The following is a 12895-nucleotide window of genomic DNA, read 5'->3' as shown; positions in this document are numbered from 1 at the left end:
ATGCTGTTTTGTGGTTAAATACGGCCTATTATTAGTCAAAACATGCATATTTAAGCTAATGTTACATATTTTCTGGCTAAATTTGATCATTTTCAAGCATAAAATGGATAAATGAAGTAAAATACAAATATAAGGCATTCAAAATCACAGACGCTGACCTGGTATTCTACACTAGTCACTCGGTGTCAGTAATGTCACTGCAATGTTATGTTCGATGAGACACACAATCACCCGCCTTGATGGCCGGAACAATAGGCTTTTATTGCAGGTTTGAATTATCGTAAAACAGGCAACAAAATCCGTAATAAAAATCCCTCATAAAAGCAACACATACGTGTTGTACAAGTACAAGTCTTATTTATGTCTTAAATGGCTTATTTACTCTTATTTTGTCTACTATATTGGGAAAGACAAGGGTAAAGGTGACTATAGGGATGTTATTTCATGTCTAGAGGGCTCTAATAATGCTGAAAACCATATTTAGAAGGTTGTCAACACGTTCTATGCCCTAACTACAAAAATATTCCATTTAAATACTGTATAAGGAATTCTACTTGGCCGCGGAAATTCACTTATGGCAATTGGGTCTGGAACCAATTAACCGCGATAAACAAGGGACGACTGTATAGTGGTGTTATTTCATGTCTAGAGGGCGCTAATAATGTTAAAAATCATATTCAGAAAGTCGTAAAATAGCTTCCTTTGCTCTAACTACGAAAATATTCCATTCATATATAAGGAACCCTATTTCGAAAATTTACTTATCACGCTCGAGTCCTGGAACCAATTAAACGAGAGATTACGGTATCTCACAAAGGTGAATATACCCTTCATATTTCAGCAACCATTTTATTACACTGTATATTCTCAAGGGACAATACTATAGAAGTGGAACTTGGATATCCTGTAACTTAAGAGTACTGTGTATACAGTTTGTACAGCAGTATATATTTACTGTTTCCTGAAAAAAACTCAACATAAAGCCATTATTGTCTAGTATAGAAGATATAGCATCGTAAACATTTGTGTCAGATGCACTCACTTCTCAAGTAAAGCCAGGGCTGTGGCTGGGTTCACTCGAAGGTACTTGGAGGTTGGCTGGCCGTAGTCTGCAAGGTAAGTTGACCAGTCCCATACCATGAACAGGTCCAGGAGCTACAAGCCACAAACATGTACACACAAAACAGAACAAGCTGTTAATCACTGACTTCTCCTGAAAGAAGTCTGAGAAAAGAAAAGAAAACACAGGAAGACGGGTTGAGATAAGAGCACTCGAAGTGCAGGTGTGTAAAGTGCTGACTTTCATGACTGTATATGTGAAGATGAGTTTGATTGATTGGCTGTATGTATCTGTGCCCTGTGATTGTCTGGTGATCATTCAAAAGGTAGGTCATGACAGCTTGATCAACGACAAGGAGCAGTCTCCGCTGCCAAGCTCCACCCACCACGTGCGGTGAAAACTCATGCTTCACATCATGACCGCCTGAGAGTGGGCTCATGTACGAGGCATGTCATTTCGAGGTACCTCCTGTCGCCTAACAATAACCGATGCATAACCATCTCTTCACTGTGTCATCGTCATCATACACACCAATTATGATTCAAGTCTGACCTTATGAAGCAGAGTTATTTGGGTTTTGTTTTGCTTAGCGTGTCATCAAAGACTCCACCCACATCTTATGGCGTAACCTAAAATCCTTGGCAGTTCGTTTAAGTGTTGTTTGTTTCAATTCTCCCAAAATGGTCGACTTCCTGTTCAATTTCAGGCATGGATAATCAATACTTTTTGTGTGTCCTGTCATGGTTGACACATCCACCACAGTTTGCAGAGATTGGTGAAACTGGTGGGTGGGGTAATTATTTGTGACGATAATGGATTTGATTTATGTAGTGCCTTTCAAGAAACCCAAAGCACTTTACAGTCAAAACCCATCATTCACTCTGCAGTCGGTGTTGGTAGTAATGTACGTCTGTAGTCACAGCTACCCAGGAATATACTGACCACCACCAAACACTCATTCACAGTTATTCACCAGTCGGGGCAGCACTGGTGGCAAGGTGGGTAAAGTGTCTTGCCCAAGGACACAACAACAGTGACTGGAATGGAGAAAGTTCAAACTGCCAACCCTCCGCTTTCTGGATGACGTGCTCCGCCTCCCCAAGGCTTGGATTCTTATTTGCCACATCAATTTTGGAGTGCATATGACTACTTAGAGTCAACTCATGATACTGTTATGGTCCATGTCGAAGCCCAAACCTTTACCGCCAGTCCACTACCACCATGTGCGCTTTTCATGCATATGGTTCGCAACTTAAATTTGTCAGTATGTCTTACATACGTTCTATGAATTTTAAGCTGACCTGTAAAATCCCCTAGGACGAGTAGTTTAATGTACAACGCAAACATGTCATTTCCTGTCGCTACTGGGTAATTCTGTGGCTAACCCACTGCTGCTGCGTTGAGTTTTGTCAGGGGTTTGGGTTGCAAAAACTAGTCATTTTTTGGTATCCTGAGGGCCCCAAATGTGACCAAGATGTGAGTGTAATAATAAAGACTGCAGTTTCAATAGGGTCTTTGCACCACTATGGCTCAGTGCTTTTGGGCCCTGATAAGTAGAAGAAGTTGGTGGTTGCCTTTTGGCTTTTCTCGTGGCTGAGTTTGGTTGCTGCAAGAAAAAAACTACAGTCGTCCCTCACTACATCGCGGTTCGAACATTGCTTCCTCTCGTTTTTTCAAAAATTGATTAATAAATGATTGCTGTTTTGTGGTTGACTATGGCCTATAATTTGTTAAAACCATCGAAAGACTAGTCATATGTAGCATTCTGGTCACGAGGTGTCAGTAATGTTACATTGATGTGACATTACCTTAGATTACATTACACTAACAGTGCATGGAGTCAGCCATGGCATATTCGACATGACAGAGGGAATGAAGTTCTCCTCCTGTTCCCTGTGGAAGTGGTACGTTTTTGGCTTCTTTGTCCTTCTTCCCCTACTTCGTTTGAAAACCTTTCTTAAGTTTAGAATAAATAAGTCGGAGGCTAACGAGTTAATCCAGTACCTTGCTATATGCTTTGACTGGCGGCCCTCTCTTATGTCCCTGCAGTGATCCCATAGCCCGCGCAATAGTGGCAATGTGGTGTAAACAAAGAATAATAGGAGTGTAAAGAGGTGTTATTTCATATCTACGGGGCTTTAATAATGGTAGAGCATAGAAAACCTGTTTATGACTTTCTCAGTACGTTTTTTGCCATTATTGGAGCGCTGTAGACATGAAATAACACACATATACAGTCGTCCCTCGCAATATCGTGGTTTGATTATCACTATCGCAGTCCAAAAATCCAAAAATGAATTAATACACAAATGATTGCTGTTTCGTGGGTGACTCTGGCGTATTATTAGTCAAAAATATTCACAACGGTATATGTATGTATTCTGGCCACTAGGCATCAGTAACGCTCCATGATTGAGACATGACATTGGATTACCGCCATAGTGATCAATTATTTTGTCATATATGTTGGCAGGTCTGCACTAATATTGAAAGTCCTCCCTGCCTCTCACGCCCCCCCGCTAGTCCCTCGTGGTCTCCCAGGGGGCCCGGCCCACTATTTGAGAAGCACTGGATTACTGACAAACTGCATGCAATCAGCCATGGCATGTCCGACATGATCAAGTGAAAAGAAGTTCTCCTCCCGTTCTGTGTGGAAGTGGTAAGTGACCATACGATTCTGCTCACCAAAAAGGCGTATGGTCAGGCCCGTCCAAAATTTGCCAATGAACACCTGAATGATTCAGAAAAGTTTTGGGAGAATGTGATGTGGGGTCAGCTGAGGCCGAAATGGAACTCTTTGGCATCAACTCAAATTAATGTGTTTGGAGAGAAATGCTGAATATGAGACAAGACTGTCAAACACGGAGGTGGAAACATTCTGCTTTGGGGCTGTTTCTCTGCTAAGGATATGTGGCCATTGAACGTAGTCATCTACCGTACAATCTTGGATGACATGACGCTGCAACTTCCAAGATGCTAAGTGACAGCCTCGAAACCATCAGTATTTGGAGGTTAAGAAGAGTGGACCCAAATCCCTCCTGAGATGTGCACAACCCTGGTGACCAACTTCAAGAAACCTCCAACAAGGGTTTCTCAGACAAAGCATGTTTGGCTTGAGAATCAAATATATACTTCATATTTATATTCTGTTAAAATATACCAACCATAAAAATGATGGACTGTTCGTGACTTTATAAGGGTGCAAACTTACAACATCAGCAGGGGATCAAATTATTACTTCCCCCACTGTATGACTGAATGCTTTAGAGAAACAAGAGGGAACTAGGAGGTTAGGAGTTCTGTTTCTACATGATGAGTTTTCACAACATTTAAAATGACACCCCCCAATGACCCCTGGTTAACCTGGACTTCACCCCCTCCCAGCGTGCACCCACACACAGTGTATGCTAATGTCATAGGGTGAAACAGCTGGGTGTTTGGCTCATGTTGAAAGAGCAGTGAAAGAACAGCTTAGTGATAATAGCATTATTCAGCTTACTAAGTGAGGCTCTGCAACAATGCTATTATTCTCACCTGGAGCTAAATGATGAGCCACAAGCCGGCTTGTCGAGGATGCTCTCTCTAAGCTCCACATTCCGACAACAACCCTTTATGACTGATTTATAACAACATGGTTTATAAAATTATTTTGTACAGTATATTCAAATTTCCATTGGTTCATTGGAATTCTTTTAGTATAACCGCAGTAACAGACTAACTACGTCACCCAACAAGTTTGTTACAGGGAAATTTGGTAATACATTTCCCTGTAATGGACTGATATCTTGCAGGCTTGGGATAATGTGATTCTGAGGAAGAAATGTTGATAGTGACTCCCAAGAACACCATTCCCAGTGTCAAACATGGAGGTGGAAACATTTTGCATTGGGGCTGTTTTACTGCTAAGAGTACAGGAAGACTTCACAGCATGAGTGGCAAATGAACGGGGGCCATGTACTGTAGAATCTTGGATGAGAAGCCCCTGGGCTCAGCCATAACACTGATCGTCCGTTGTGGACCACCATGACAATGGCCCGAATCATACGGGCAAGATAACAAAGGTGCGGCTGAAGAAAAAGTATATTAATATTCTGCAGTGGCCTAGCCAGCGTCCAGACCGAATCCCATCTGTGCAGGGAGCTGAAACTTTGACTTTCCAACCAACAGCCTCAATATATTTGGTGAGTATCTATTCACAATCCTTATGTGAAACATGAACACATGTGAAGCATGAAAACGGGTTCGTATGAGCCAGCTAACAATGCACGTCATGGAAGGTACCTATTTTGACGCTAAAGCCCTAACAAAAAACCCTCAAAAAACACCAAGTGTTCCATTTACATAACTGACCTGTATATTAACCAAGCTACAGAGATGTTGTTATTGTAGCAGCTAACACAAAAACCTATATTTACCTGGCGGAGTAACCCAACGCCTCGCTAGCCGCTAGTCTCAGCATCATTCACAACGCCCCAATCCACTGCAACGGGACAGACGGAAGGGTGGATACTACTGGCTCTCAATTTCGCAACCAAGACTCAAAAAGATGCTCGTTTGCTGTCAGAATTTTTTACTTGAGGACTGGAGCACAGGTCTTGTGCTGGAAGTCACAGCCATCCCAGTGAGAGCGGACATTGTAAGTGTCGTCGCTGCTTCTATGCTGCTGTTGTTGACGGAAGTCGCGTTAGCTCCTATGGGCTATGTCAAATCAATGCACCCAGGAAAGAAGTTTTGATAATGTTTTAAAATACAGCAAGATAGGTATAGGTACCAAAATAGGTACCTCCCATGACGTGCAATGTTAGCTGGCTCATTCTAACGAGAGAAAACGAGTTAGAATGCACAGAAAAGGGAAAGAAATATGTGTTCATGTTTCACATAAGGATTGTGGATGATGGGCAAATTTTTTTTAAAAAGGGTCGTTTTCCTTTAACTACTTCAAGGACTAATGGAGTGATTTAATTTTTCTGAAAGCCTGCACCTAACTCAGTGATACACCTCTGACCTATGATAGCAAAAGTTCACAGTTCACATATCTCCATATACTGTACATTAAGGCCAATTTCTTCAAACATCACTTCCAAGAGAACAAGTGTTACAGGGTTACATCTAATTATTTCTGAACTTAAACGATAAGCATGTCCGATGAACCACCATGACCCCTGTTGCTAACATTCCCTCCTGTCAATTTGTCTGACAGACAGCCCCAAAAGCAACGAGTTCAGAGCAATTTTGAGGGATTTTGTTGGGCAGGCTGAGTCATGAAGTTGTAAACACTTGTGCTTTTGAATGAGATAGTGAGGGATCAGTTGATGTAGTTGCCAGCTGTCACCGTAGGGCACTGAATTTGAATAAATCCTGAACAAGATCTACTGGAGTTGTCAACACTGACTCCACATGGCAAAACACCTCTTTCTTGAAGCGACGTGCAAAGGAGATTGGGTAAGACTAAAAGAATGGGATTGTGGATCCAAGTGGTTGGAGGTGTTGCCAAGGGTGACTATAAACTGAAGTTACCATAGTCATCAACAGGTATGACCATGACCAACAGGTACAGTTCAGTCCTGTGGTATGGTATGATTGCGTAAACCCTTATCTGGCTTGCTTTTCCACAATTTTAAACGAGATTGGACAGCTTATAGTGGAACTTCCAACGCCGAATGACCCTAGAATCATACAACTTCAAGTCCAACCAAAATTGCCAGGAATAGGCCTCAAAGGTTGCTGACAATAAACCAATGTCACGCTTGACATCACAAAAGATGTCAGTATAATGCACAAGAGTTCACAATTTCTCATGGACCTTAAGACTACTGCGCACCTAAAGCGGGTTCACTATTATAAATTAAACATCATGATGAACAGTATGCAATACTCTCAAATATTTCAGTGTCACCAACTGACTACCAAATAAAATAATACAAAAACAAATGTTTTCCACACAGATGAATTAGGAATAATGCTTTGCTATGAAGACATTGCGAGCAGATTTGATCGATATATTGTTTTTACTGATATCCAATTAACTAATAATGTCCGGCACTTCATTACTGATACAGACATCAACCAATACCGATATTGGCAGCAGATCTTTCCTCAGAGTAATGCCAGGTCACAGCTTGTGTAATGAACGAACACACTGTGCTTCTTTTACTGTGATGCCACTGGATGCACTTCACAAATAAGACAAATACTGTAATCTCTCGTTTATGGCGGTTCATAGGTTCCAGACCCCAATGTGATAAATGAATTTGCGCAAAGTAGGATTTGTTCTTCATAATTTGAATATTTTTGCAGAGACAACTTGTTTATAATCTTCTAAATATGTTTTTTTTTACATTATTAGAGCCATATAGACATGAAATGACACCCATATAGTCACCTTTACATCTGCATTACCCAATACAGTAGATATAATCACAGAAAATAATATTTACCTTGAAGGGGAGCAGAATCGATGACGTTGGGGGTTCAGAGTTGAGTTTTAGCTTGCTGATTTGATCAAGTCTGGTGCTTCGGTGGTGGTCTCACCGAACAATTACTGACACCTAGTGATCAACGTAAAATACTACACACAAGTTGGTGGCCTTAAAGGCTTACACTGTATTTGTATTTTAGTTCATTTAGCCATTTTTATGTTGGAAATGCTTAATATGGGCAAAAAACATACAATTGTCTTAAATATGCATATTTGTGTCAACGACAAAACAGTCATCATTTATTAATTTTAAAAAACGTGATTCAGCGAGGGACTGTACTGCAATATGCGATCCAAGTTATAGAAAAACTGTTTGGTTTTTTTTAACCATTTTTTCTCAACACAAGTAATTAAAAAATCAGGAACAATTAAAGGAAACCCTTCACTTCCCTCTCGCACAAACAGAGCTTTCAGTGCAAATTGAAGCTACTTTTCTGAGACCCTTTTTTTGTTAAATGACATATTGTGAAGTGTACTGCTTTGTCTTTGGGCTCTTGACGACTATGTGGTGTGACGGTGAGACAAAGCTGCGTGCTAATAAAAAGTGACTCCTGAGCTTTATGGCTGCGGTTCCTCTTATTGAGACCCTCGGTTACTGTATATACAATCCAAAAGGCGAAATGTGGAAATAATGTCAAAGGTTAAAATATACAAGTACAAACAAAATAAAGAAAATTCTTTTTTTGGTTCATGTTAAGCTCTTCAGAATCATTAAATGCTCAAAATGTGTGTCCTCAACAACTCACTTAAATTCTTACATGAATAGCTATAGCATTGCACTGCCAAAAAAATGAACTCTTATGAGCTATTTTTGTTGTCATTGTTATATTTGTCCAAACAAAAGGTACCTTTAGTTGTATCAGGCATTAAAATGAACAAGAAACTGAAGAAACAAGGGTGGTCTAATCATTTTTTCCACTGCATATAAGCCGCACCAGACTATAGGCCGCACATGTCCACGTCATAAAATGCCGTACTGTGGCACGCATGAGTCCATGAGGACCAGGCAGCTTTTTATTCATGAGTTATGAAAGACCCACTACGAGCTTGTCAACCCATTGGAAATTGCAGGAGGTCATTACTCAATATAACTCATGGTGCCATCTACAAAGATCCCTAATTTCATCACACAGCAACTTAACTCACAAAAGGTATCCCAAAGAAATACACAAACAAGTACCAATACGAGTTCAAAATGAAAAAAAAACAACAATTTTAAAGTTCTCCCTTAATGCATTTCGTCTGAGCAAAGTGTTTCACTGGAGGACAAGCGCTTAGAAAATGGATGGATGCATGGTGCTGCAATGCTGCCTCTGTCCACCAGAGGGAGCCAGAGGAGCCCAGAGGGAGGCTGACATCATTGCAGCGCCCTGGCAGGCAACAATGAATGCTTTGCTTGGACGCAATGCATTACGGGGAAAAAATGGTACATGTTTGCATACTTCTCAGGTATACCCTTTGAGTGCTAAGTTTCTGTGTGATATGTTTAGCATTCTTTGTAAGATGTCACCGTGAGTCAGACTGTTATATTGAGTAATGACCTCCTGCGATTTCCAATGGGTTGACAAGTTCGTTGTGAGTGCACTGATAGCTCGTGAGTGGCTCCTGCCAAAGATAGAGCTACCGTTTCCTCACTGACCGACGAACAGCACAGTATTTAAACAATTAGTAGTAGTTCTGAAGTAAGGGAGATGTCACAAGATTAGAACATAGCCATATATTAGCTGCACCGCTGAAAAAGCTACAGGGTTCATAGTTGAAGAAAAGGCAGCAGCTTATACACCAGAAATTACACTACTATATTGAACTTTTTGACAACTTTTCAAATTTTATGATACTAAATTTGTTTTTTTTATTGCTGTAAGCTATAAACATCTAAATTAGTAAGCAAGTACATTACTGAAATATTTCACTCTGTGTGTAGTGAATAAGATATTTGCATTTTTTATGTTTTAATTGAAATACATTGCCTTTCAAAGTTATTGTAATTTACTGAGATGCACTTGCAGTACTTTGCAATACTTTGTACAACTATTAATCATATCAATAAGACAACATTTCATTAAACAAAAAAAGTCAGCAGTAGGCATATACAGTGAAAGTTAATGGATGGCCTTTGTGTAACCTCAGCCTGTGGATGGCTCTCAACCCATTTACCTTAGGCTAGGATTAACATGGCAAGCAAGCAGCTTGTTAAAAAAAAAAAGGGGGGGGGGGGGGGGGGGTGCATGGACACTTTTTGTATAATTAGCTCCATCACAGGAAACTACACTGCAGATGAGTCAGTTAGGGTCACAGCTATTATGTAGGACAGGGGCATATTCTTTGCGGATTTTATGTAAATTTGCACTCTGGAACCAAAAGTAATGTTTAAAGAGAGGTGTCAGTGGCTCAGGATGTACAACCGGATGGTTGAGGGAATCCAGCTCCCTTCATCCAGTCTATTTACTCTGCCTTTGTGTGCTTGGACAAGACACTTCACCCACCCACCACCTATTTCTGAGCTCTTTTTTGTATATTTATATTTGGTTTCAAGCTTTTGGGAAACATTAATGTAATTTGAGACACAATTTTAATTTCTGAATACATTTAAGAAACACTTGAGGTGTTTTAGTCATGCCTGGTGAGTTGATTTACACCATTTCAAAGATGATATAGTCCAGAAACAATAATAAAATGGAAGATTTTCCACAATATATTCATCCAACTCTGGCCCTGAAAGGTTGTGACCTGGACTGAATGAACAGCCAAGCCTCCACCTCAGGCCCAGATTAACAGGTCAACCCAGACAGAAGTTAATGAGACCCAGCAACACTTTACATACCACAAGTGTTTACAAAAAAAGCAAGCCAGAGAGATGACGTCTGTAAGTGGGGAATCAGTGTTTTCTTGAGCAGGTGAATGATAGGCCAGGGAAAAGTTGAAAAGGTCATAAAAAAGCACAACATTGTAAAAGAAACAGCCAATGAAACACAACATAACTGAACTAAAATAAAGCAATAAAGCCGTACTTGTCTCACTTGCTTGATTGTCGCGACCATCAATAAAGATAAAGATCGCATTGTAATATCTACCTGGACTTTTTTTTTTTTTTCCTCTTTTCTGACCTATAAATGTTGTTACTATGTTATATTCTTGTGTTAAACGATGCCAACGCGTCAGATAATGAGGTCTGCACCTTTGGAAGTGAGACCTGAAAGGAGTTTTGGACGGCTCTGCACGCGGAGTTTTTTTCAACACTGAGTTCCATTGACGTCAATGCAACCCGGACTTCCTTATACTGGCATGCCGAGGCAAACGCTGTAGGCCTGCCCTCCCCTCGCTCTGCTCTGTTCATTGTTAGCACGTATGGCTCCCAAGAAATGTTTGTTCGGGTGTGCCTAAGGAGGCAAGCAGGCAGAAGTGGTTGGAGTTGCTGATTCCCGGCCAACAAGAGAAAAATATGCTCATCTGTCAACGGTACTTCACACAAGACTGTTTTGTGAACACGGGCCAATACAAAGCTGGACCTCGCCACGAAAATGTTGCTGAAGTCCCACGTCTTTCCAATATTACTTGGTCGTGTTGAAGAGTCAGAAGAGCAAGCTGTAAGTAACAATTTATCAGTGTCCTAACTGTGTTTAATTTGTGTAAGTAATCGGATAAAAGGGGTTTGGCAGCTGTCCGGAAGTCCTCTGGAGCGCTTGGGAGTGTGACCAATCACAGCGGAGTGGGCTCGGTGGGAGGCATACCTGGAGGAGGGCCGGGGGTGGAGTAAATTACATAGACCGTTTGGGCGGGAGGCAGGAAACATTGCAGTCAGATGGTGCACAGTTTGGAAGATCTAGAAAGCTCTCTGAGCGAGTTATCGTGTGTAGCTGGTCTATAGGAGTCCAGAACTTAATACAAAGACTGAAAAATTTGTATAATAGGTTCCCTTTAAGGATGACAAGGAGGTGGTCGACACACAATCAACAAACAAATAGGCTGCGGTTGGCCGCAACCAGGCCAAAACAGCATCAACAAACTCTCTCCAGGCACCCATCGAGCCCCCCCCTCCCGCAAGCTTTGCAAATCTGTGAGACAGTCGTGGATGTTTTAGGACGATGTGGTGTTGCAAAAATCCTGCTTTAAATGCACAATGAGATTGGTCGTATTAAACTTTCCTGGTTCTGTGCCACCACTAGAAATTTGTGCAAAAACACAGTCACACGGCTAACATCACTCCTACTCCTTGTTACACACGCTAGCAGAGGTTGTTGTTGTGATCACATGGGTTCTTCATGCGGAACAGAAGGGCTGCCGCTGGATATACTGTAAGTGCTGGTACGGAATGGCCTGCTTGTATCGGAGAGCCAATAAGGGGGATTTTAGATGCAGGCCGATATAATCAGATTTTTAGAGCTGATATCGGACCAATATCAATATCAGATTGGGACACCTCAGTAATATCCGACTAACAACAAACCTTGACGTTACAGTCTATGAACTGAAGTCATTCCACGTGGGGTGGAAGAATGAATACATTATTTGAAGCTACCATAAATCATAACATCTAAGTAATGATTTACAAATTCAGTGTAATTTTAGCCACATCCAATTCAGATCCACCCATATGTAACAAGGGCAGCAAGTTATGTTTACAGCTCTATATTTTCACGGGTACTGATTCCACGTTGTCTGTTGGTAGAGTAGAAATCAAACACTTTGGAGAACTGGCCCTGAATGCCTCATCTCTCTTCTCTTCTGCCAAAGTCACCGGGCTGGGAACCTTGCTATCAACTAAGCAAACGAGCCAACTGAACTCAAATAGTAGTCATTTTGCTGCTTACTCTAGTTCAGCGGCCTGCTGACTCAGGGATTCTGAGATGGTGACCAAATACAAAAAATGTCCAACCAATCAGATTAAGGTGTTTGCATGTATTTTAAAAAGATGGTTTCAACTGATTCAATGCAACAGTTAATTTTCTTTGCAGTGCATGTAAAAGTACTGAGAGAGAGAGACACTTGTCCTTACCTGTCTTAAGTCGATAAAAGCCAGTTGGAGTGTGTCTCCTTGGAAACCTGGGACTGGCTCTGAGCTGGCAAACACTGATAACAACAAAGAAAAATTAAACATAACCCTACCAAGACCACGTCATATCATATACTGTACATATCATCATTATCATTATTACTGCTATCATCCTAGGACTGTTACTGCTATTGATAAAGCTACTGCTGTAGATATTGTTTTAGTTGTTGAGCTTCCGTTACGATAATGAGAGATTAAACCAGGGGTGCTCAAACTGTGGCCCGCTGCACATAGTAAAAGTAAAATAAAATCAAACAGTAAAGTTGGGGAAAAAAATAGAGCAAAAAGGCACAGTAACAGCAAT

General features: G+C 41.0%; 1 protein-coding gene across 5 annotated transcripts in view; it reads right to left on the bottom strand.

The window, feature by feature from the left end:
• exoc6 (exocyst complex component 6) overlaps window positions 1–12895 on the bottom strand; it is a 114140-nt gene that overhangs the window by 54884 nt on the left and 46361 nt on the right. For all 5 annotated transcript variants that reach the window (XM_054756091.1, XM_054756098.1, XM_054756114.1 and 2 more), the window contains 2 exons: window positions 12535–12608; window positions 1043–1155 (listed from right to left, as the gene is read on the bottom strand). In XM_054756091.1, coding sequence (XP_054612066.1) covers window positions 1043–1155; window positions 12535–12608 — 187 coding nt within the window. The remainder of the gene's footprint in view (window positions 1–1042; window positions 1156–12534; window positions 12609–12895) is intronic.

This window comes from Dunckerocampus dactyliophorus, chromosome 2 (assembly GCF_027744805.1).
Source record: "Dunckerocampus dactyliophorus isolate RoL2022-P2 chromosome 2, RoL_Ddac_1.1, whole genome shotgun sequence".
NCBI classification, from domain to species: domain Eukaryota; kingdom Metazoa; phylum Chordata; class Actinopteri; order Syngnathiformes; family Syngnathidae; genus Dunckerocampus; species Dunckerocampus dactyliophorus.
The sequence above is the reverse complement of the archived record's forward strand: the minus strand, read 5'-3'. Positions and strand labels throughout refer to the sequence as shown.